Here is a 26209-nt window from a genome sequence, read left to right as displayed (position 1 = left end):
GCTACCAGATATACAGACAGGCTCGGTTCCACATTCACTACTGCGTATATCAAGCGCCAAGTATTAACTGCACATTTTTGTTCAGCTAGGAAGGAAGAGGGAGGGTATTTTTTTTTCTTTTTTTGGTTTGTTTTAAATCAGTGCATGATTTTTTTTCTCTTTTCAGCAGATGGACAAACAAATGGGCTTTACAGGTACACGGAATGTTAAGGGTAGAGGGGACAGCGTGAAGGATCGGCCGGCTCTTCCTGATTCTCTCCAGTGTAATGTCCATGCAACTTCCCTGCATTATTATAGGGTCTTGTGTCAACACGTCTGGGACCTTAGCTGGATGAGTACAGTAGGAGATCCAGTGATGGGTACTAACAAGCATTCTCGGGGCTGGCTGCATCACAGGGAGAAATTATGGATATTTCAGAATACTTTTTAGACTCAGGTCTTGGTGTGCCTGCAAAGCAATAATTGTGCTGAGAAGTGGAGGAAGACAGCTAGCTAGGAGGCTGGGAGTCCTCAACTCTCACCCGTGTGCTCGTCGACCTCTCTCCCCTCGCCAGGCCCCCCCCATCCCTGCCCATACAGTATTAAACAGTGAACTGAAGACAAAGAGGAGGAAAAGGGGGGGGGGTGTGTGAGAGTAAGGAGGCAGAAAGAAACATGGAAGAGACAAGAGAAAGCCAGTTTCCCCCCTGCATTTCCCCAAAAAGGACAGTGGGAAAGACAGTTTTGATTTCTAAATTTTAAAAGCCCCAAACTAGGAAGAACCCAAAGATTTGAGCCCTCCTGAAATAAAAGGCAGTTTCTGCACAACAATGTCATAAAGGAATTACCCATAAACAGATAAGGCCATTCATAAGATACATAGCTTCTTTTTTTTTTCTTTTTCTCATTAGATTGGTGGTAACAAGGAAAACAAATTCTACTATTAAAGCACAAGGTGCAAACTGATAACATATTGCTGTAGGAGAGGGGGTTTAGCCTCGTGTGTTAGAGCACTGGACCTTTTGATGGTGTCATAACCCAGCTATCTGCCACAGAGCATTTCTACCTTGGGCTTCGAGCTTCCTCAGAAGACACGAGCGTAAGTGGCCCACAGCCTCAACTGCTCAAGTAAGTGTCTACAAGCCCTAGACACAGGCAGAAGGACTGAGTTAACACAAATGCCAAATGAGGGGTGTCTCGCTCCAAGTCCCAGCGTCACAATATTAATCTCTATAACTTTCTGTACAACTTTACAACGGAATTGTAGTTCAATGACTATTTTGATATCAGATTAAACTTTCCAAAAAGTTACACATAATTCAGGTCTATTTTTTTTCCTACCATTAAGAGTTCTGCTCAGTTACAAAACCCCATAATCACAGTGTTCAGTTAAAAAAAAAAAAAGTTTTTTCAACACACGGTAATCCTGTCAATGTTAATCAAAATCAAAACTTCAGAATGCCGTGGCATTTATGTGACCAATCTGAGTTTTAGGTATAAATACCAGCTACTTATCCCATGGACCATTTTTGCTAGGCTGAGGCTGTGAAAAATTGAGAATCGACATACGATTCCTTTTTTTTTTTATCGCACAAAGGGATATATGTGGAAGGTACAGAGTGACACTGAACAGATCACGAAGCACGGTGGACATTAGTTCTCTCCCTCCCCAGCATCTGCTTCATCTCCCTGGTTTTCTGACGTCCACAGCTGCAAGAGAAAAAGAAAGATATTAACAAGCAAAGTAGGGCGACCAGAAAGCGATGGCACAAATGGAGGAGTGCTGCCGAAGAAGACTTGGGGAGGTGGCCCAGTCTGTACTGTCTTAACCTTATCTGTTCACAGTGATGACGGTCAAGTTTAAACTTCTGCTATCATGTTTCTAAGCTACTTAACAATTTAAAATTATACCTACACTTCACAGGGTACAAATACCCTCTAGAATCTGGGATTACTGGGAGCTACAGGAAAGAGACTAAACTGTCTGAAAGTAGCCCCGAAATCAGCCAGTACTTACAGTAAGATTGTCCCTAAGAAGCTGCATGATCAGGGTGCTGTCTTTGTAAGACTCTTCATTCAGTGTATCCAATTCAGCAATCGCCTCATCAAATGCCTAAAACGAAGATCACTTAGCAAAGAATTCACAGGTTCTCTGGAGCAAGCTTAACCTCATTTTCTCCTACTAACAAGTAAATGTTAATGTCTCTATCTGTAAAGTACTAGTGGGATATAAACAATCATGAAATTAAGCTAATTTATCATGAATGTTTATAAAGTCAACATTTAACAAAATTCCTAAATAAGTGCTTTGCTGGATGCAGCCTCTGAGCAGATTTAACTGTAGGCAAACTCGCCTATTCTTTAATTACTATTAAAGCACTGGATGTAAAGAAGAAAGTGACGCTCCTATTGCTAAATCTGATTTGACTAATGAACTTCTAAAAATAACACTGAAGACACCTTTCCCATTAAAAAAATTATTAACGAAACAACTGCCTACTTTGCCATGAGACCAGAAGAACTGGATGGTACCAGATGCCCTTACTGAACGTTCTGATCAAAGGTTCTAGAGAAGAATCTAGGTCAAAAGGAGGGAAATGAATAGAATCTCAAAATTCTGGTGGAGCCATGGAGGCTGCACGGCCACCCCAAAACTACTGCCCTGAGATAATGTTTAAAATTTAAAAGTAGCAGCACTTGAAATCTCAAAACCCAACAATAGTTTAAGTAGGAATGAAAGTATGCCTTGGATTTTGTGCTTTTTAAAGGATCAATCTACATGTGGTCAAAATGAGAAGAACTCAAATGTTGAAAAAATAGGTCAACAAAAAGTGGGGAAAACGTAGCCTGATTCCTTTCATTTACACAGGCAAGACTTCCAATCTTACTGCAAGGATGGTAACTGAGACCCACAGGCTGGCTTGGGCAAGAAACAGCCGCCTACCTTTACCCTGCACTGTTTAAACCTTCCCCTTTCCAAAAAAGAATCATCAGGCAAAAACAAAAACCAGCAGATACTGAATAAAAAAAACTCTAAAAAACAGATCTGTAAATGTATATATAACCCACTGTTGTCGAGTACCATTGAATCAGAACTGACCCATCGCTGACCTTCCAGCAGATTTTCACAGGCATGGGAGGAGACTGCACAGCCTTCTCCTGCAGAGCAGCTGGTGGATAAGAACAACATGCCTCCAGGGTTGTAGCACAGATTCTTACCACTAGGCCACCAGAGCTATCCTAAATATAATCTAAAAGATTTTTTTTTCTCTTAGAATTTTCTCTGTCTATATAACCTAAGATAAAATTCATTTAAGACCATACGTTATGTTCTGATTAGAAAGGTAAGGTCTTAGAAAGGACAAGCAAGCATTTGTTTTACTCAGACCAGACACCACAGGTAGGGCCTCTCTCACCGTTTTTGCCAGGCTGCAGGCCTTTTCGGGGGAATTGAGAATCTCGTAGTAAAAGACGGAGAAATTGAGTGCCAGGCCAAGGCGGATAGGGTGTGTAGGCTGCATTTCTTTCTTGCTAATTTCAAATGCTTCCTGGTAAGCCTGCTGGGAGTTGGATACAGTGGCTGTAAGAAAGATGAACAATGTTAAAGGCTGGCCTAATGAGTTTCATCGCATATCGCATCTGCTATCAGACTATCCAATTAAACATTCTTAAAATGCTTTTTCTAACTCAAGTGTTATATTAAATGCTTTTGAAGAAAATAAAGACAATTAAGACCAAGTCTATGAAAGCAGTTAAGAAATATAGAAATAACCTTTAACAAGACAGAATGTGAAAAACAGTATGTTCTAGGGGAAAGATCATGGGCTTTGGGGCCAACAGGCCTGAACTCAAAACTTAAATTCCCAACTCTTAATCACTAGGTTTATGGCTGGGAGCAAGTAAAAACCTCCGGGAGCCCTGTTTCTGGATCAGAAAATTAACAGGTTCTCAGCTAAACCACAGGGCTGTGTGAGAACAAAGGAGACTCTACTTGGGACATAAAAAAACCCACTGTCATCAAAGGAATTCAACTCCCAGTAACCCTCCACTGGGCTCCAGAAGCTGTAAATCCTAATGGGAGATGGCAGCTTCTCCTTCCACAGAATGGCTTGTGCATTTAAACTGTCACATCTGTCAGCTGGCCGCCCACCATTTCACCTACTATACCCAAAGCACCTTCATTTGCACATTGTTGTTATGTGCCCTCGAGCTGCTTGCGACTCATAGCGACCCTATGGACAACCTTAAACTCTGTTCTGTCCTGTGCCAATCTCATTGTCTCCAACACTCATCCTGATTTGGGCACTTAATAAGGGGGGAGGGGCGTCTGGTGGCCTAGTGGGAAGGAGTTGTGCTGCCAAGCCAAAGAAAAGTAGGTTGAATCCACCAGCTGCTCCAGAGGAGAAATGGGTAATCTCCTCCCCCACGGGATTTCTAGCCTCTGAGAACCCAGCGGAGGGTCAGTTAGGAGGGAGTTCCCAGTCAAGCACATCATTCATGTTGGTAACTTTATACCATTACACACAATGTTTCACCTCTGGAAAGACAACTACCAAATAATCCTCAAGGTAAACCACAGCAAGGTTAAATCAGTCAATGGGAGAAGATTCAGAACACAGAAAAATGTCTCATAACAGGAGAGATATAATCAGTGGCAGTGAGTAATACCCATACTGTTGAATTAATGTATGTTTCACTGTGTATGTTTTCAACAAAAGAGAACTATCTTAAATGTGTCACTACACCAGACCTTTTTATTAATACCCCTATTTACCTCTCAGAAACTCTACTTTCCAAACCTCACAACCTGATCATTACAGGTCAGCACACACTGTGTTTTGTACACTTCTGAGGACTATGCTTGCTAGCGGCTATGGTAAGGGGACAAAAGCAAAACTGGTAAAAGTCACCAGGAAGGAGAAGTGGCCCACTACTGGCCACATGTCCTTTAAAGATGGTACTTACTTTGTTTATTATCTCCAGATGCCACCTCAGAGAGATATCTAAAATAATCTCCTTTCATTTTCAAGTAGAACACCTTGCTTTCTGGTTGTGTGGCATTAAGAATAAGATATTTGTCCAACAGCTCCTAAAAAAGTGATTCATATTCTGTTAGGGATTTGGAAATCTTGTCATTGAAAAAAATCATTACGTTTCTAAGATTAAAAAAACACACACTATAACTTCTAAATTCAAACAAACAAGCACGTAATCTTCAATCCAAAGCTTTTTTAATGCTGTTTAACCCAGGTCATGATAACATATGCTTGAATCCTTCTGTTAAAAATAATTTTCAAATAATAATAATAATAATAATAATTTTCATCATCCGTAAGAAGTCGATTAAAATACAGCCACACAATGTGAGCCTTGAAAATGACAATGCAGAACCACACAGAAAGGCTCTCACAAGAAAGCCCGGGGTGGGGTGAGCAAGAATAAATGCCACATGCACACTATTTAATATTCAGTACTTGGTCATGGAACATACAGACACCATGATGCTAACAATGGTTCTCTGGGTATTAGGATTAGAAACTTTTTTTTTTTACTTATTTATACTCTTCATCTGGAGCTTGCAAAACCTTTATTTTTTAAATGGATTTTTATTATTTCTGTATCTAGAAGGGGGGTAAACTCGATTTCTACCTTGGACAGAATAAAAAATAAAGCAAAACTGCCAAGACTTAAACTTAGATTCAAAAAGACCTGGGGGTTCAAACCCTTCCTGTGACCCTGGGTGACCCTGTACAAATGAGGACGTTACCCTGAGCCTTTGCCCCCTCGGCTCTGCAGGGAAGAGCTGAACAGCCATTTCCTAGGAGAGTTATGGGGATAAATGAGCTAACATACAAACAGTGCTTAAAAGGCGCTGAGCACGTAATAAGCACTCAAAAAGAGTAGCTATAATTATTAATAATAAATGCCTTTAAACATTTATGCTTACAACAAAAGGAGTTCTGAAGGAGTCCAAGCTTCGTATACAGAGCAATATTTTTGAAGAGTTGGTTTAGAATGTGGCATCCTGAAAAACTGCGTAAGAGGCTGGAAGTGCCAGGCTCTTCTTCCCATTCCTTCAGGTGCTCTTAAAAGCTGGTTTAGATTTCAGGAACTATGGAACTCTCTTGCCCTTGAAATGCAAGCCATACTTCATCTGAATACCAGATGTACCTAGCATTCAGGAATTAGTGCACCATTAACAAACCCCCAAATAGCCAATAGGAAACAAGTTTAGCCATGACATTCTTACAACATGAAATGAATAAAAGGAAAAGCTCAAGGCAAAAGCTGGGTTACAGGGGATTTAATCAATTACAGCAAGAAGACACAGCGGGCAGAAGTCATGTCAACACTTTCTGCTGACAGGAACTCCTTGTGCGTTAGGGGTAAGGAGCCCAGCCTGGGTGCCTGATAAGCGTGTGCTGGTTTTCCTAAGAAAAGTATAATGGGCGGTAATTCCGAGAGGCAGCCAGCCAGGGTAGATGGATCCCTAAGTGTGAATTCCTTTTCCCTGCAAAGCAGCCCTTACCGTTCATTCATTTTTACCTGATTTCACCTGGAAGAAAAAAAAATTCCCAGTGGGCTCAGGGTGTAAAGGAAAGATCATGATCTGTTGTGGAATATGCACTCTTCCCATTTAACCCGACAGTGGCCAGACGGGAAGCAGTTAGAAATCACACCTTCTGACCAACGCATGTATAAACACTAAAAGAACCCTGCAAACCCACTGCCATCAAGTCAATCCCGACTCAAATCGGGTTCCTGAGGCTGTAAATTTTAACAAGAGGAGACTGCCCATCTTTCTCCCATGGAGTTGCTGCTGGTGGATTTGAAACATCAGACACATTCGGCCTTTGGGTTAGCAGCACAACTTACCACCAGACTTCCTACAGAAAATCCAAGACAGTGGAATCCTCCAATTCTTTGGAATTGGGATGCATGCCCCAAGAATAGGCCCAGTTTTCCAGCAAAAGAGGGCTTTACCGTGTCAAAGTACAGCTGTCTGAGGCTTGAATGCAGTTCAGCTTCTTGATCCTGCCTCCCCTTCTGGAGATGACATCACTTAGACTAGCACTCAGAAGAGCCTGTCTGGACTGCATCGATCCAAAACCCCACCTGTCTGATCTCAACTTCTACAAAGATGGAGGGACACTGACTACTACATGGTCCTGTTTCTGTTTCTCTCAGATCTCTCTGCTGGGAGAGAATAACCCTTAAGTGATAAGCAAGCAGGAGGTGAGAAAATCACATCCTATGTTTAAAAATTAGCTGCAAACAGCCTACGGCTTTCCAGTATATGCAGACACTGCCACCTCTTTCTCTCCCCTAAGCTGTTTGAGAATTTGCATTTGTCATTAAATGAATACTGTTTAGAAAGCATTCTTGCAAACAGAACCATGCTTCTTACCAGAACATCATTGCAGATGTCCTGCAGTTCCGCCTCGATCTTCTCACGGTATTCCTTGCCCATCTGCTGCTTCTTCTCGTTCCTCTCTGTCTTCTGCTCTATGCTGGAGATGACTCGCCAGGAGGAGCGGCGGGCACCGACCACGTTCTTATAGGCCACAGAGAGCAGGTTCCTCTCCTCATTGGACAGTTCATGCCCCTGCTCCGTGACTGCCTTCATGGCTGCGGCCATGTCATCGTAGCGCTCAGCCTGCTCGGCCAGTTTGGCTTTCTGTACCAGCTCACTTTTATCCATGGTCGTTCCCTAGAAGGACAGCAAGGACCCAGGGGAAGCAAATGTCAGAAAAGGCCCACAAAATGCATTTGGAAATCTTCCAACCCATCTGGAAAAGATATGTATCTAAACAGGAAACCTGCAACTTCCATCAATAACACTGATCATGTATCAGGTACCTCTATGGGCAGTAAGGGTTTTATATTATTTACCAAGTAAGCATTTCATATCATTTTGGCCAATTAATTTTCCCAATAGCCCTACAAGGCAAGGTATATGCACAGCATCTTCCTCTCCCTTATTCACCTACTCACTCATTGCCTTTGAGTCAGAACCGACTCACAGCTGACCCTCCAGCCAGTTTTCAGAGGCTGTAAATCACACAGGAGGAGACTGTCCATCTTCTCTCTTGGAGCTACTGACGGATTTGAAATGCCAGAGGCCCCACCTTTGGGTTAGCAGCACCCCTCTCTACAGACTCTGCTACTGGCGTCTCCTTTATTAGAGTGAGGAAATGGAGGTTCAGAGAAGCCAAGAGCACTGTCCAGATCAACGAGGCCGGCACATGACGACAGCGTTTGCTGACTGAAGCTCGCTCATTTCTGGTGAGTCCAGGTATTAAACATTCAGGAAATTAACGCACCATTGACAAATCATCACGTACAACGTAATGAAACTCTGCTTGATCTGGTATCATCGTCACAACTGCTTACTGGTCATTAATGTCCACTGATGTGACTACTGACCACTGTGTATCGGGGTACCTGCCGACCTAGGTGGCTGCTCATTTTACAGCTTCAGATCAGCTGATACTCTATTGTGATCCTGTTTTCACTGGCTAATTTTCAAGATTAAATCACACTGTTCTTCCATAGTCTGGAGCTTTACTGAAACCTGTCCACCCCGCTGGGATTTGAAATTCCAGCGACGGCTATGATCTTACAGTGGTTAGTACTCAGCATTGTGAAATTCCAGAGACGTAGCTTCCAGCATCCTAACAACACGCAAAGCACCACTGACACACAGGGACAGAGACAGCAGTGCCAGGACTCAAGCTCAAGTCCGTCTAGCTTTAACGCTGTTTCCTTCCACTACCTTTCTGTCTTTCTACACAAACAGGTAACCTAGTAACTATTTTCTTGGCATTTACACTAAATATACACCCTTCACTTCTTTCAAAAGTTGTCTGGTTTTGACCAAATATGTTTTCACGCCCGAAAAGTCCGTGTGTTTTATATATGATCAGGACTATGATGACTACTTCGATTAATCTTGAAGCAAGAGACAGAACTCTTTTTTTTCCACTTTTATGTGTTGGATTTATATGTGAAGAATATCATTCTAAAAATAAATAAGTTAGCACAATGTATCTAACTCCTACAATATTCTTGAAATCCAAGAGAATATTTTGAAAATTTTTTCCATGTACATTTGAAAACAAATATTTCAAACCAAATTTTTTACACAGCATATGATACTGTAAGAGATCTTAAAGATTAATTAGGTAAAAGAAGTTGTTGTTATCAGGTACCATCTGATGTTGTTAAGTGCAATCAAATCATAATGGGCTCCTAAGTGACCCTTCAGTGGATTTTCAGAGGTAGTAAATCATCCAGGAATTGACCGCCCACCTTTCTCCTACAGAGCAGCTGGTGGATTGGAACCACCTGCCTTTGGATTAGCAGTACAAACCCTTACCTCTTGTCCACCAGAGCTCACTTACTATTAGTCAGTGCTAACTCATCTAGTCCGTCCAAGCTGAAAGCAACCCTATATACAACAGTGTAAGCCGACTCAAACTGCTGAGCACTACTGCTGCAGCAACTATGTCAATCTATCTCATCTTATTCTTTCCCAGTAACTTTCTGCTTTATCAAGCATCAAATCCTTCTCCAAGATCAGTCCCTCCTAATAACAAGTTCCGAGAACTTGAGACAAAAAAATATGGTCTTCCTCATTTCTAATGAGGATTCTCAGTGAACATTCAAGACAGATTTTTTTTTTACTCTTTTTTTTGGCTCTGGGACTTAGTCTGTCTCCTGATTGCAACTCTGTCTCCAAAAGTCTAGTGTCCTCTTTGTTCTATAAGCTGGCTCTGGCAACCTGGTATCCTGCCTCGTTATAGCACTTTTAAAAAGTCTTTTGCCAGTCGGTAGGGTTTCTTTAAACCTCTTGGAAAAACTTTTTGAGATCCACAGGGATTTAGTCGTTAGAAGGTCCCATTCATCAATTTATCCTCTCCTGATTGTGCATTTATGGCTGTAATTGTCACCTCTATACACAAAACAGCCTGGCCCCATTTTATTTCTTATGATCTTTATGGTTTAGGGCTTTATCCCCAGGTTTCTGATCCACCTTGTGTTGATTTTAGTGTATGGTTTGACATATGGATCCTGGTTTAGCTTTCTACAGGTAGCAGTCAAATTTTGCCAGTACCATTTGTTGAAGAGGTTGTTGTTTTACCATTTGATAGATTCTGTTTCCTGTTGCACACTTGACCTCTATCTAGCCCAAGTTCTGATATTTACTATAGCTTCAATTTCCTTACTTGCCACCAACTCTTAGTAAGGTCTGCCATGGGCCTAATAAAAGCAAAGGACTTTGAAAAATTTAAGCATTATACATACATAACAGGCAATCATTTCTGTATAGGAATCAAGACTCCGAGATGCACAGCACCAGAATCTCAAACCATGACTGAGTTTGTCTAAAAGTTTTTCTAAGTCTATGTGACTGATTTTATCAAGCCTATATTGATGAGATTTCTTCACCTTATTTTTCAATTATAATACTGTCATGTGCTATCCATTATAATACAAATCCATTATGAGTCATTGTTTATAGAGTAATCTTTTGTTAACACAAATAAAAAATTATCATCTAATAATCAGTCAGTTGTATGTTTCAGTATATCTATCTGTGCCATACAGTATAAAAATAAGCTAGTATTTTAAAGTGTAAAAAGATAAAATAACCATTTTAAATAGTGGTAGGAATGGCAATGTTTCTCAAACAAACTTTTCACTCTTAGATACATGACATCACAATTTAAGACTGAAAATGTTTTTGTTGTGTACCGCTGAGTTGGAACCAACCAATAGCTAACCCTCCAGCAGGTTTTCAGAAGCAGTTTAATTGCACAGGAGGAGATTGCCCTTCCTTCTCCCACAGCGCAGCTGGTGGATTCAAACCGCGTGCCTTTGGGATTCAGTGCAGCTTCTCACCACTAGGCCACCAGAGCTCCCCAGGACTAAAAACGATTCATAATTTTAAAACTCCAACTAACAGCCACTCATAAGATGGAAATTCTACAGAGAGTGCCCTACAACATAAAAAAGTTTCCACTACATGGAGCACAATGCTAAAAGGTCTTGAAGGCATGTGGTTCGAGGCCACCAGCTGCTCTGCAAAGAAGGATGGGCAGTCTCCTCCCATGTGATTAACTGCCTCTGAAAACCCACTGGAGGGTCAGCTGTGGTCTAGGCAATTTAGAAAGAGCAGGTTATCTAGTTCAGACCATGATTTTTCCCTGTAGCATGTATGGTCTTAAAAAATAAACCTCTATGCGGTATCCTATACAAGGCTCCTAGCTCTAAGGTTACACTCAGCACAGGAGTCTCACATGACTCATCTGACATCTTCATTCACATAGCTAGATTGAGGTACAGCAGAGACAGTGATCATGAGCTGGTCCAACTGCGCTCTACATTTCCCAACAATGCTGATGTGGTTAAGAAGGCCAGAGGTAGTTCTGTCCAATAAAATTTGAGCAGAAGTGATGCTACTTCCAAATGCAAACTGTGAAAAGTCTATGTGCAATTAATTCTCCAGCCTGTCTCTTCTACAGGCTCTAATGCTGTTCTAGATGCGTGATCACAAAGCTGAGAACGTCATGTAGCCATTCCTACAGATCTACAAGGAACAGGCGACATGAGAGAGAAATGCACTTGTTGGGGAAGCTACTGAGACTTTTGGTTGGTTGTGACCACACCCAAAACTAGCGTTCTCTAATATAATACATTTAATAGGTATTCTTTATCATCTAGAGAAATGATCAAAAAGCCAGGGTATTTTCAATTGCTTCACATGCATGTTAAAGTCAGATAAGGAATAAGGAAGACCAACAAAGAACTGATGTCTCTGAATTGCCCTGACCAAGAATACGGAATATACCACAACTGTCAAAAAGAACAGCGTATCTGTCTTAGACAAAGTGCAGCTGCAGTGCTTGCAGGTGGGAATGGGGAGACTTCATTTCTCATGTGAGGCAGGAGAGGTCAGTCTCTGAAGAGCAAAACTCAATGAGCTGGATGGATGAAGTGACTACAGCAATGGGCCTGGAGACAGAGGGACTGTGAAGGTGGAGCAGTCTGTTGTCCATAGGGTTGCTAAGAGGCAGAGCTGACTCAAAGGATGCAGACAACTTCAATGACAGACTTTTCCAGTATTGACCATAAAGGCCCTGAGATCAGGGTAAGTCCAACATTAAAGAACCCCACTTCACTGCCCCTCAAAGTGTCAAGCACTGCAGAGAAAGAAACCACTTCTCAAGGACTCAGTAAACTTCAGAACATTTCCAATCTGTAAGTGTAACCAAAGTGAGTCATCATTTAGTGGCCTACTTCAAAGTTCATATAGCAGCACCTATGCAACTCTGCCTACAAACGATTCCAGTTAATAAAGGGATGGCCAAAAGCCAGTTCAGAACCACGCCAACCCATGCACAGTATCCTAATAATAGTGTAACACAAAGGATCAAAACGGCTAAAAGATGCCAAGAACCTCTTTAATGCTACCAAGACTCCACATTAAATCCTTCCTCTCTCTTTCCCAAACCTCATACCTCTCTAAAGACTCCGTGGAACCGCCCAAATGTACACAACCAATTTCCCAAGATAAGATTCAAACTTTCTGGTCCAGAGCCACTGGTTTCAACTTCTTAGATCCTTACAAGAATGCTTAGAGATGCACACTTAAAACAACAACAACAACAACGTGTACCCATAATTGGATTACTTCTTTTAATACAGACACCAAAACAACTTAAAATAAACAAAATCCAGGCTGAATATTCTGATGCCTACTGCTGCTTATGTAACTTTTGACTTATATAACATGGATTTTGAAGCAGCCAGACCAATTTCAACAGGAAATGGGTTACACAACACCCAGCAGTTTGGAGAAAGGCAGCAAACAAGAAATGAAATTGTTCTTCTTTCCACACCAACAATGTATCTCCCATCCACTTCTCCTGCCCTCATTACTTTCATTCTCATCTCAGGCTTCTTCAAGGTCTTTGCTGTCAGACCCATCTTAACACTCCCATCAAGTCACTATCTCCCCAAAGTTTCCTGCTACATACAATAGTTCTCTTAGCTATCATGGTGACCCACGCACAAAAGAACAAAATACTGTCTGGTCCTGCATCTTCCCCATGATCGACTGCAATCCACTGGGGTTTTGTCAAGTGGAAAGTCAGGTTTCCTCATCAAAGAATCCCCACCGCTCACCCTAAAGTCTTTTACAACACGCCTTCCACACGATATGGAAGCCGGGTGTGAGACTGGAAGGTGCTTTTCTGTCTTTGTGCACCAGCCCACTCCCTCAGCCAGGAATGCCCTTGCCCTTTTATTCTGTATACAAGGCTACTCCAGTCACAGCTCAAGTGTCATCCCCTCCAAGAAGCTTTTCTTAAGCCACCAAGTGTGCACTATCTGATATCCATCAGCCACACACGGCTATTCACTGAAATGACACAGTCAAACCTGCGATCCAGAACTCAACATGACTGCGTAGTTTCTCTTGGTGCCAATTTTCCACCTCTGAAAGGTTAGTCTCACCATTTTCTACTAGAATTGCTCGTTTTAGCAGAAAATATTTGAGTTTTCTTCTATGAAAGATTTCCCAATTTTTACTGTATTTTTTAATCTATTATGATAAATAGAAAACATTGTTAAAATTAATTTTGTTGAGGCAGTCTTAGAGGTGACTCGCTATCTTCCAGATCTGTGTAATAAAGTGCATTTATGGAAAAAAAAAATTTAATTCTGTTTCTCTTTTTTAATGTGGCAGCCAGAAAAGTTTAACTAGTATGTAGCTCACACAGTATATTTTCATAGACAGGACTGCTCTAAATTTAATCTCACTCAGCATTTCATATGTATCTCTCAATATCTTATCATAATTCTTTATTTAGTACTAAAAGTACTTGGATCCACAGTCAACATCCAAAGCAACAGCAGGAAAGAAATCAAAAGACATGTAACACTAATAGCAATTTATAAAGACTAAGCTGGACCAATATAAGACAAGCCACTGCTTCCTATGTATCTAAGAGTTGAACAGTGACTAAGGATGACAGACCAATCAACGCCTTTGAACTGTAGTGTTGGAGTACGGAAGATCCTATGGATTGCCAAAGAACAAACACGTCTGTTTTGGTGGAAGTATATCCAGAGCGCTTCTTAAAGGCAAGGGTGGTGAAACTCCATCTCACATACTATGGGCATACAGGAGAGGCCAGTCCTTGGAAAAAGGCATGGTGCTAGGAAGATGAAGGGTCGGAGAGAGCGAGAGAGAGGGGAAGACCACCACCAAGATGGTCTGACGCAGTGACTGTAACAATAAGGCTCAGAACCGGGCAAGGTTCCTACCTGTTGTTCACAGGGTGGCTCTGAGTCATAGTCAACTTAATGGGACCCAACAATAACAAAATAATCTGCACACAGGTTAAGTCCCTTGTTGTTAACAGGTGCTGTCAACTTTGGCTCCAACTCATAGTGACGTTATTTTTTCATTTCCTGAGGTGGTGTTTTATTTTCTCACTTACATTCTCAGATTAATGGCGATCCTATGTGAAATAGAATAAAACACTGCCGTGTTCTTAGTCACTGGTTTGGCTGCTGTGTTGATCCACCTCACTGAGCTTCTCTCCTTTTCAGACCATTACTCTCCCATAAGCTCCTTGAAGGCCTGTCTCCCACATCATGTACACAATCATTATGAATAAGTATCTGCGAAAGGCACAGATGTCAAAATGGAAGACTAAAACAACACATTTGGGAGAATTCTTTTTTTCCTCAAATAATTCAAAGTACCTAGTCTCCAAAAGCACATTAAATTCTCATTTCATCCGTACTTCGTTCCTCACACACCACTTTAAAATTGTTCTTCTTAAATTACCCCTTTAGTCATGCTGTCATAAAAATCTAAACTCTACCCAGCTTTCAAAGTCCTTCATAATGTTAGGCTTTCTCACCCACCATTTTCTAGCCTGGAACCTTCTTTCAGACTGAACACAGCCACATGCCCTATAAACTCCATACTCAAACACACCTGAGGCAACTTCATCTAGAACGTTCTATTAACCCCCTGCCCTCACCAATCTCTGCAAACCCTCCCTGTCGAATCTCCCAATCTTCCAGCACTAGAATGCTGATGAAGCCCAGTGGCCTACCCACCTGTTGTGGTTAGGTGCCATCGAGTCAAGTACGAACCATATAGTGGCCCTTTGAACAGCAGATCCGCACCCTGTCCTGTGCCATCCTCACACTTCCTGACACTTGAACCCCTGAGTAGTCAGAGTGTCAATCCACCGTGCCAAGGGTCTTCCTATCTTTTGCTGACCCTCCACCTTTCTGAGCATCATGTCCCCCTCTTAGCAACATGCCTGCAGCATGTGAGGTGAAGCCTCATCATCCTTACCTTCAAAGAGGACTCAGGCTGCACCCTGTCCAAGAGATAGTCATTCTTTTGGCCATCCATGGGATGGTCAACGCTCTTCTCCCACACCACGGCTCAAAGGCCTACGAACCTGCCTACGAACCCAAATTAATCTACAGCCCATTAGGATTTGATGTACAGGATTTTTTTTTTACACTGTTCATTTTCTAAGAAGCCTGTTCCACAAAATATGTTTCTCCAGCATACTGGCAAAAAAGTAGTGACAAAAAAATCTTTTTAACAACACAATCCTTGAGGAGCAGAAAGGGAACAGGTCACTTCTAGCTGCTGTAGCAGAGAAATAACAGGACGATGTGTACGAACTTCACTTGCCATTTCTTACCAGGCAACCCCAACAAATCTCAATCTTTTTTAAAAGGAAGATTCAGTGAAACCTGGAAAAGCTGGAACATGACAGGAATGCCTTTTATTTCCAGGTCTCACAGAGCTTCATCCTTTAACCAGATGCAGTCTTCTATGTTTTTAGCACTCTAGATTAGTAGGAAGTACTTGCATTTCCTATCTTTAACAGATTCTGGCTTTTGCAGGTTTTACTGTAACAGACTCAACCTCAGAGGAGCTGCTATAAAGACCAGGAGTTAGGGGGCAGAGCGTGGAGGACTGTAAAGGTGGAATTTTTATTTTTTTTTCTTTCTTTAAACTATGTAGTGCAAAAAACAAACCAGAAATATTCCTGTTCCTCTCATAGCAGCTACTGGTGGTCTAGTGGATAGGGAGTTGTACTGCCAACTCAAAGGCAGGTGGTTTGAATTCACCAGCTGCTCGCTGGAAGAAGGGCAGTCTCTTCTTGTGCAAGGTACAACCTCTGAAATCTCACTGGAGGGTCGGCTGTGAGTTGGTTCCAGCTTGCTGACAATGAGCTCAGAGTTTTTCAGAGTACCCGTACATCACTGGTTTAGGGCATAAAATGTGAGCTTGGATTTTTGTTAATAGAAAATTCTGTGAGATGGAAGGACTATAGTTTAGACCAGTTTTGTATAGGAAGTGAGTTTATTATGTTGTTAACATCCCGAGATAAGATTCCAGCTCTGAATGTCTTCAAAATGGACACATGTTGTTACTGTTTCGTTCCTAACAGAACTTTCTCAAGATGACAAGTAATGAGGACTTATAACCACGATCTACTTTTCTTAGAAGACTCTGAGTGGAAATCTCAGCAAGAAAAATAAGAAGGCAGGAGAACCCGTTTCTAGGAATGAGGGCTGGCACCGACAGCGTGCAGACTCAGGGCATCACAGCATTTGAGGTCACGGGGTCCAGCCCCGCTACAGCGCATCAAGCTGCTCGAGGTGAGCAAACATCAGGAGGACAAGGACGTGCTGCACAAAGAGTGCATGCACACCCACCTGAAGGGTGTCAGTCATTCTACGTCCAGGTCAGAAGACAAGAGGAGCATGTGCTGATGAACAGCAACTGCTAACTGAAAATATGGAAACACTCTAATTATCCAAAATCAGGGCACTGGCTTTTCAAAAAAGGGAAACTGCATGGCCACTAAAAAATGAGATTTAAAGTGAAGGAAGATTTGTTAAGGAGGTAGTATTGAGATGAGGGAGACCTTCCTAACAGTCCATTCTTATAACAGCTCCACAGAAATACAGCTGTGAACACAAAAGCAGACACAACCATTTATGATGGTGATAACATTATTTTAACTGTCCTTATCTCTTCTCCATCTATACAGACTTATATCGAGCCCCGGGAAGGGGCAGGGAGCAGTCATTCCAGTATCTGTAAGTTTCTATGAGTCAGAATCAGCTTGATGACAAATGGGTTTGGTTTTATGTACTGCTTTAATTTTTTTTTTAAATAGGAAAGGCTTTTAAAGAGAAGCCACTGCTGCAGATAAGGAGAAAGTTATGAAAAATATTTTAACCAAATAGTAGGATTTTTTTCAAATAAATGAAACTCTTAGAAAGTAAATGTTGCAACTAGAGTATCTATGAACCAGCCTAGCTCCTCTTTCTCAATTTTGATCAAGGGCTATATCCCTAACAAGACTTGGGAGTTCTGGGAGGTTATTTTTCAGTAGTCTGAAGCAGAAAGCCAAGGGGAAGGGGAAGAAAAAAACTAATAACCATTTCAATCCATAGTTTAAACGCACGGCAAAGGAAGAAAAAATGAAGATGACAGCCGCGTGGCCTAAAGGCATTAACTTTCAGTTCTATTTTCTTTTCAGAGAAAATGAACACAATTCTGAACTAATGATAATGAGCTTTAATGAAGTTTAATAATTTGTTAGAAACTGGAAACAAGGATTTCATTTTCTCTCATGTGTCAGGAATTACTGAGCCACCACAGAAAACACATGAGGAAGATCTACAATTAGGAAAGGCCTTACACACAACAAATATGAGTTTCAGAGGAATAAACTATTTCTCCACATTTTCACATTATAAATTCTCCAAACCTCAGTTTCAGGAATGATTAAAAGAGGACACTAACAAATATCCAGCAATATAATGTACTAAGTGCATCTGTAGTGCCAATCTGAGTACAGGTAAATACTCTTAGTCTTTATCTACTTCACAAACATGTAGTGCAGGTACTGTGTGTTCAAGTAACTGCAAATGGAAGTTACTAAGTTTTCAAGAACTCTCGTTTTCCAGGGCTGAGGGAAAGGGAATAAAAGCAGGACAATGTGGTCCTCCTCTGTACTTACACTCCAATGGTGCAAACATACAAAGACAGGAGTATTCACAGGATGCAAAACTTGTAGGAGAAGCAATCAATTAAAATTAGAGGGAAGATGATCGAGTTTAAAAGTGGGATTTCCCTAGGTGGTGCAAACTGTTAAGTACTTGAGTAGGAGGACAAATGCTGGTGCTCAAACCACTCAGACGTAACTCAGAAGACAGGCCGGGTCTTTGCTTCCAGGTCACAGCCCTGGACATATGCAGCACCATAAGTTGGGATCACACTGACCTTCAACAAAAGGGCTCTGAATAGCAGAGAAAAGAGGAGCTCAGATAGGGATGGGAAAAACAAATGAATAAGTTCATGTATGTGTTTCCTGATTAAAAGAAATCAAAGACTACAGTAGATAAAGAAATGAGAACAATTATTAATGGGAGAGGAAACACTGGCAGGTGGTGGTTGCTAGGTGTGACTCAGTGACTTTATGAATAGATCTGAACACTGTCTTATCCTGTGCCATTCTCATTCTCCCGACACTCCTAAATCAAATGCTGAATTCATCGTGTCAATCCATCTGGTTGAGGGTCTCCCTCTCGTTAGCCAAAATTCCACTTTCCAAGGGACAGCCTATCCTAGCAACATGCCAACGGATGAGAGAAGCAGCTTTGTTCTGTCTTCGAGGAACACTCTGGCTGCACTTTCTAGGATATATTTGTTCTTTTGGCAGTCCATGGGATATTTGGTACTCTTCTCCAATACCTCAAAGGCATCAGTAGTTCTTCTGTCATCCTTATTCACTATCCAGCTCTAACTTGCATAGCAAATGACTAAAAAGATCACAGCCTGAATCATGTGCACCTTAGTCTTCAGACTGGTCAAACCATTGCTCCTCAATAATTTGGAGAGGTCCCTGACTGCATACGTTCCCAATGCAGTATGTCTTCTGATACAAAGGGTGCTGACTGCGAATCTAGAAAAGATGAAATTGTGGACAGTTTCAATCTCTTTTCTCCCCATCTATCATGATTTGGACTATGGGTCCAGTAGTAACAATTTCTGTTTTCTTGACATTGAGATGTAATCCATATTGAAGGCTGTGGTCTTTAATCTTCCACAGCAAATGCTGAAAATCAGCAAGCAAGATTGTGTCATCTACATGATGCTGGTTATTGATGAATCTTCCTTCGATCCTGATGTCATAATCTTCAGAGTCCAGCTTCTCGAATAATTAGCATACAAATACATGAACAGGTATCGAGAGAGGCTACATGGCAAATTCTGAATAGCAGTCACAGACACAGTAACTTCTGAAGAGCAGTCACAGACACATCATTCCAGAGACCATCCATCCACAGTGTCAGAAAGCTACAAGTTAGAGTTCTCCAGTCACTCTGCTCGAGAAACACATGCTAAGCTACTTACTGCAGGAGGGACTGAGAAAGTGGGACCAGGTGGTTTGTGGGAGTTACCCAGAAAAAGTTAAGTACTCCCAGCTCAAAGAAAACTACTCACTGGAAAACACCCACTCTAAAAAATGCAGTGCGTCATTCTACACACAAAAGTGAGACACCTTGGTGGTTCAGTGGTTAAGCACTCAGCCGCCAACCAAAAGGTCAACAGCTCAAACCCACCAGCTGCTCCGTGGGAGAAAGACAACCTTGCAAAGGTTTACAGCCTTGGAAGTCCTCGAGGAAGTTCTAGTCTGTTCTACAGAGTGACTGCCAGTCAAAACTGACTCAATGACAATGGTCTGGTTTGCTGGGTTGTTGGTTTGTTTTTTTTTAAGGGAAAAAAAGAATTTCTTTCAAGTACTTAAAGACCATTAAAAAAAAAGAGAGAGACAATCTATATCTAATGACCATTTATTTATGGAGGAATGCTACATTTCCATGTCAAAATCCCTCGACCTCTTCTACATCAATGACTGAACATCATTATTAAACATATGTCCAAATAGTTGAGATGAAATTAAAAACAAAAGTGATAGTGTTATATGATGTGTCAAGGTCACAGGATGGGAATCAATAGCAAATAGGACAATAAATTGGTCTCCTGAGTTTAAGTGATCAATCAAAAAATACAATATCCTCATTCTGCTCCATATCTATTAAACCAGTCCCATCTGTTGACCTTGTAAATTTAATACAAATTAAGTCCATCCAATGAGAACTTACCCACTGCCATCAAGTCAGTTCCAATTCATGTTGACCCTCCACAGTTCCTGAGGCCCTAAATCTCTGAATGACTTATCTTTCTCAGGCAGAACTGCTCCTGGATTTGAACTACCAATCTTCTGTTTAACAGCCTATAGTAAAGCAATACTACACTAGGGCTCCTAAGGAAATAAGTGAGGGATTAGGGAAGCCTTGACTCAACATAAAGGAATGACTCTGCCCAATTTACCAGTACCACACACCAGCTTCTTCAGGTCACTTGGGCTCTATCAGCCTCTGTTTTCTCATCCATAAAACAGACACAGGACACCGTAAACACTCAGCGGTGGCTGCGGTGTCTTCATTTTTACAAAAAACTAACAAATAAACTGTGTTAAGGGATATCTCATTTTCTTGTAAATTCAGAGTGTTTTCTTTAGAGACTTTTTGTAAAAGCCCGAGTTACTTTATCTATGTCTACTCGTAAAACAGTACTTACGGGTTTATTTTGTCACTGTCGGCTCCCATACTGGCTGAAGGAAAGGACCCAGATTTTTATCATCGAACACCCAATATGGAGTACAATGTTTACCTGGCTGACTAGAAAACTATTTGATCAATGGATGCATTCATTCTACTGAAAGGTGAAAAGGCCCTGATATTCCTACATAGACAGATATGTGGGTCACATTTGATCTCTAAAATACAGATTATGTTTATTGTCTTTTTTTGAGAAGAACCATCTCAGCTCTAATCAGAACATTACATTTTAAAAGAAACAAACAAATAAAAAAAATCTAAACAGGAAAAAAAAAATCCCTAGTATTTCTCAACTACTAATTATTTTATTTACAAATTTTTAAAAATCCAATCATTCATTAAGGAGGATAAAAAACACTTGGTAATGGTTCCCCAACACGATGACTATAGTGACACTAAATGATACAATGAAAATGGCAAATGTTGTTTTGTTGTGTATATTTTTTTGGGGGGGGTTTGTTGTTGATGTCTAACCACACACACATAATCAATTAGTTTACCACACAAAACACGTAACAGCTGACTGGTATAGTAAGTAATTACAATGGAAAAGGCCACTATTTCAGATGTGAATAAAGGAGCACCCACTGAGGAGTTTAGATCAACTCTCTGATTTGAATTCTAAGTATTCTACCCACCAACGTCAATTTGATTCATAGCCACCACATGGGGCACAGGAGAACTGTTTCTACTATATGAGAAACAACAGGGTTTCTGAGGCTGTAAATCTTTATGGGAATAGACTGCCTCATCCTTTTTTCATGGAGTAGCTCAGGGGGTTTGAATCTAGGGATGGTTCAGTCAGTGATCTAAGGATTACTCCACTTTGGCACCAGAGCTTATTGAGAATTTGTGGAAAAGGGAGGTTAGTGTCCACAATGGCCTTTAGAAGGCCAATGCCTTTGACTTTCCTCACATGGCTGGGTGGGAGCAAGCACACAGGGGATAGATTATTAATGATGGGATTGGTCAGTCTTGCTATCCTACCAGGTTTAAATTGAGGTTTAGTGGAAGAAGATGGCAAGCTGGCTACCAGCAAGAACGAAGCAGCACAAAGCATGGGCATTATTACTCAGGGGCCCCAAGCCTCCAGCTCAAGGTGGAGCGGCAGTGATGGAGAACCAGAGACCAATGTGAGACAGAGTTCAACCGGGACATGGAGCCAGGGGCCTCCGCCAAGCAAAAAGACACCATGGCTGGCCGGACTAAGAACTTTGTGACAGTGACCTCAAGCCTCCCGGTGAGTATGCCTGAGAACGTGTTCTGACTAGCGAATTATATGTTTCTGCCAACCTGAACTATAACCTGTCAATCTTCAAACCCCAAATAGTCTGTGAGTCCTATGTGGCCACTGCAAAGGATTACCAGGGCCAGTGAGAGGCCTGGGCAGGCAGTGGTGCCAGAATTAAAAGCAGGTTCGGGGGCTTGGCTGACCTCATGGAAGGCAGTCTGTGGGTTTGCTCCCCTGTGTGCAGTCAGCAGCCATCAGATGCTGCTGCCCCTACTCTTTCTACAGTCCTAGGAGGTATCACTGTCTCCTTTTACAGATGCCAGAAGGAACATGTCTGTGGACACACGGCTTTATGTAGCTTGCAGTCTTTTCAGAGTTCACTTTCCCAGAGTTCACTTAGTAGTCAAGCACTTAACCACTGTGCCACCAGGGCTCGCTCGCTCTATCTATCTATCTATCTATCTTTTTGCCACCAGGGCTCTTTAGACAGAACGATCTCCCACTCCCAATTACATCTTATTGAGTTTCAAAACCAGCTTAACAAAAACCTCTTCATTCAAACACATTTGTCTTAACAGAATATACAGAGAGAAAAACTAAGGCTTAAAAGGTGTTCAGGTGAAAAATGCTGTGCTGTCATACCACACTTAGAAAGCTATGATTCCAAGGAGCTAGAGTACCTGGGTTGGATTCCTGGTCCCAGAAGTTACAATGTGTGTGACCTTGGGAGAATGATTGAACTTGTTCATGCCTCTTCTCTAACGTAAAGCTAACAGAATTATATATTGTTGTGTGACCTTGGGAGAATGACTGAACTTGTTCATGCCTCTTCTCTAAAGTGAAGCTAACAGAATTATATATTGTTGTCTGTTATAAAGACTAAGTTATCAGGTGTAAAACAGCAAATGCTAAGTGGTAACCATTACTATAGGCTAACTGTCTAGATGGACTGGGAAAAAACCCTTCTATTCGCTGCCACGAAGTAAGTTTTGATGCAGACTGACCCTTGCAAAACAGAGCAGAACTGTCCATAGTGTTTCCAAGGCTATAAATCTTTATAAAGACAGACAGTCACATCTGTCCTCCCTAAGACACAGACACATACACACACTCATGAATATGGACAAGTTAACACTGGTAAGTCCTTACTCTGTACAAGATATTTATCTTAAAATACTGAGTTACAACAATCCACCAAAGACTACATTACCATTTCCACTGTACAGGCATTGTAGGAGAAATAAAATCCTGGAACAGTATTATTTTTTGCAAGCAACATGTACACGAGGATTGAATTTTATCAGATTTCAATGTGAGGGGGACACTCATTAGTAGGGAACACCATGGTTTATTAATTTTTAAAATTATTTTTGAAAGCTTATATTTAACCTTTTACACATTGTAAAAAGGCCTAATAGCGACTCTGGTGATAGGGAAATCAACAGAGATTTGAATATTAAGCTGAAGACCACAGAGCTGAAAGAAATGCTACAGGCAAGACCAGTATCAGATTCATCTGCCTGTTAAGTCCAGTGTTTTCTCCACTTTGGTATTCACACAGCCAAATGGGCAAAATGCGCCTTCTGCAGTCTCAAATCTCTGGAGACTCAGCCAAGGGAACTAGCAACATGAGAATTTGCCCAACCTGGTTTTCCGGAGTCGGCCTCCCTGATCTATAGTGCTCCAAAATAAAATGGCTCCAACACAGCACAGCCTCTGCATGCTGGGAAATGTACAGATTATAGGGTAGGAGTCACACTCCAGGGGTTGACAGTCCATAAATATTTGTGACTGATGAATGAGGACATTCAATCTAAAAACTAGATGTGTGGTCTACTAGGCCCCATCACCTTAATTTCCACAAAGACTGCATCTGTAAGATGAGTGAATGGTTTCTTATCTCAGGGAGAGAGAGAGGCTGCAAAAAGAATTCAGCAGTTGCTACCGGCTCATTAGCCTGCCATTTTGAAGGCCACACATGAAAATCTCACTTGCATCCAGTAAAACTGCCAAGTTTACCCCTCACCATGACACAGGGCATGAAGACTAGGAAGAAAGAGGGGGCTCAGACAATGCAGATACCCACCCTCGAAGATGAAATGGGTGCAGTAGAAAGAGGAAGAAATCCACTAAGAAACAACATTTATAGGTACAATTTCCCATCAGAAAAAATACTAAAGCTGAGTAGTCATGTGCCTTCTTCTGTAAGCTGCACATGGTCCATACATTTGAGACAGACTGAGAAGTCCAGGCAACATTCCTATTTCTTCAAGTCCTTCACCTTTCTAGAGCTTTTCTTTCTCGCCTGCCTGGTTTTATATCTTCATAACATCATCTTGCCAAATTCCAGCTCCCACACACGTAAAACCAGAGCCTGATGCTCTCTAGCCTTAACAAAGAGAAAGGCATTGAAGGCGAGGACCAAAGACGTGATTATTTTAATTTTTTATTTATTTTTTTTTTATGGAAAGGTTAGCAAATTGTCTTACCAATGCTGTCTTTAAAAGCCTCATTATTACATGCTAGCTCTCCATTTGCAATAGACGATGGTGCACTCATTTTGCGGGGGGCGGGGGAGGAGAGAAAAGGGGGCTAAAATAATTTTCTACCCCTTCCCCACCACCAAGGAGACCAGTAGGCTGATTTCATACTGAAAAATCTGCTCACACAAAGTATGGGGGAGTTTGGGGTGAAGGCACAAAAGATAATGGCATTCAATGACCGCGAAAGCCATGGGGAGAAAGAAAAAAAAAAATGCTCCGATTCCCTGCCTTTGATATTTTTCCTCCTGGCGATTTGACCTAACTCTGCAACCAGTTCCAATAAATGCCATTTTCTCGGTTCAAATCTCCACCCTGTGCTCCCCAGGTAACCTCGGGCCCTCCCAAGCTCCCCAGCCAATGGCTGATGATGAAATGGCTTTACTGCAAAGTGGGAGGGGGGTCCCCCCATGGCGGCTGTCTCCCAAGGTTAAACCCCTTACTCATCCGGAGAGAATCAAGCAGGGTCCCGGGGATTGGAGAAATCGCCCTCATTGAGTAAAATCTTAGGTTTTTGGAAACTAGAAAACAAGGAAAAAGGGTGGCAGGGCTGGAAGGATGGTTCTTTGCCTTCTAAGGCGAAGGGAGGGGTCGCGCGCGGGGATCGAAGGTGGAGGGTGGGGTGGGGGTGGGAAGCAGGGGCCAGGTCCACGTTCGGCCATTCTTTCCGGCCTGGGGTGGAACCGCACCCCGCTGACCAGGCAGGGCCCCGGGCGGCCAGGGAGGCCGCGCCTCTCCGGGAGGAGAAGGGCCCGGCCCCGGAAGCAGGGAGGGGCCGCGGTGAGGCCAGGCCCGCGCCGCAGGCGTCCGCGCAGGGCCTAGCAAACCACTCCGATCCCCTAGCACCCCCAGATCCCGCCCGTGGGGGTCCACGATCAGACGATGAGCCCCGGCCTTGAACTCCCAGGAGCCTTGGGCAGATTCTGCACTTCGCTCACCGTAAGAGGACTGCAGGGACCAAAGATGCTTCCGAGTGAAGCCCCAAGCGCGATGACCGCTTCTCTCTCAGCCTTGCTCCTTAGGCGGCGGCGGCGGCGGTGGCAGTGGTGGCGGTGGTGGCGGCGGCAGCGGCGGCAGCTACTCCGGCTCCGGAATCGGCGGCGACAGTGGCGGCAGCTCCACTTCCGCTCTGCTCACCACTTCCGCCCTGGCTCAAGCCCCGCCCCGTCCCTCTGCTGTGCTCTCATTGGACAAACAGGGCACCGGGTTGCACCAGCCTCCTGAGAGGGGCCCTGATAGGAGGGAGGAAGGCGAGGAGAAAGGGGAGCTGAGTGCTGGGATGCCGTGGGGTAGGGAGTGTGGAGGGCAGAGGGTGGGAGTGGGGCGGAAGAGGTGGAAGTGGAGGGAAAGCGAGGCCCGGGAAAATGTGGAAATGAGCCGAGTTGAGGGCAAAGGGAAAGAAAGGCATCTGGGAGAATAAGGAGTGGGAGAGGATTAGGTTTTAGGTAAGGATGCGGGCATAAGGGCCATTCCGCCTGACTTGGCTGAGAATCATCCAGGACCAGCCCAAAGACTGGCCATCAGACCCCACTCCATCCCCAGAGCGTCCCCACCAGGTCTGAGGTTGAAGGTCATGGCCTTTCGCTTTGGAAAAGAGGAACAAGTGAAGAATAGAAATTGCTCATCCCTTAATTGACCCTTAATCCTCCCATCAATCCTTCATGGTACCCGTTTTCCACAGGTAGAATGTTGTTGTGTACCATCA

At 42.5% G+C, this 26209-nt stretch overlaps 1 protein-coding gene across 1 annotated transcript; it reads right to left on the bottom strand.

The window, feature by feature from the left end:
* Positions 1-1554: 1554 nt before the first annotated feature.
* On the bottom strand, positions 1555-25620 carry YWHAB (tyrosine 3-monooxygenase/tryptophan 5-monooxygenase activation protein, beta). The gene is made up of 6 exons (XM_006881564.1): positions 25443-25620; positions 7388-7690; positions 4945-5068; positions 3396-3559; positions 1997-2092; positions 1555-1689 (listed from the first exon to the last, which is right to left on the bottom strand). Exons 2-6 carry the CDS (start codon positions 7679-7681, stop codon positions 1633-1635), a joined length of 735 nt encoding a protein of 244 aa, XP_006881626.1. The 5' UTR covers positions 7682-7690; positions 25443-25620; the 3' UTR covers positions 1555-1632.
* Positions 25621-26209: the final 589 nt, after the last annotated feature.

Source organism: Elephantulus edwardii, unplaced genomic scaffold (genome assembly GCF_000299155.1).
Source record: "Elephantulus edwardii isolate Elephantulus edwardi_28Jun2011 unplaced genomic scaffold, EleEdw1.0 scaffold00015, whole genome shotgun sequence".
Taxonomy (NCBI): domain Eukaryota; kingdom Metazoa; phylum Chordata; class Mammalia; order Macroscelidea; family Macroscelididae; genus Elephantulus; species Elephantulus edwardii.
Note: the sequence above shows the minus strand (reverse complement) of the source record. Positions and strands in the feature narration are given on the sequence as shown.

What these genes read in the sequence shown, in the direction of transcription:
- YWHAB (XM_006881564.1), bottom strand. Translation starts at nt 7,681, where the DNA reads ATGGATAAAAGTGAGCTGGTACAGAAAGCCAAACTGGCCGAGCAGGCT. An exon ending in CCTGCAGCCTGGCAAAAACG is followed by an intron (nt 2,093 to 3,395) that starts GTGAGAGAGGCC and finishes TCTTCGTTTTAG; the next exon opens with GCATTTGATGAGGCGATTGC. An exon ending in TTCTTAGGGACAATCTTACT is followed by an intron (nt 1,690 to 1,996) that starts GTAAGTACTGGC and finishes TTTCTCTTGCAG; the next exon opens with CTGTGGACGTCAGAAAACCA.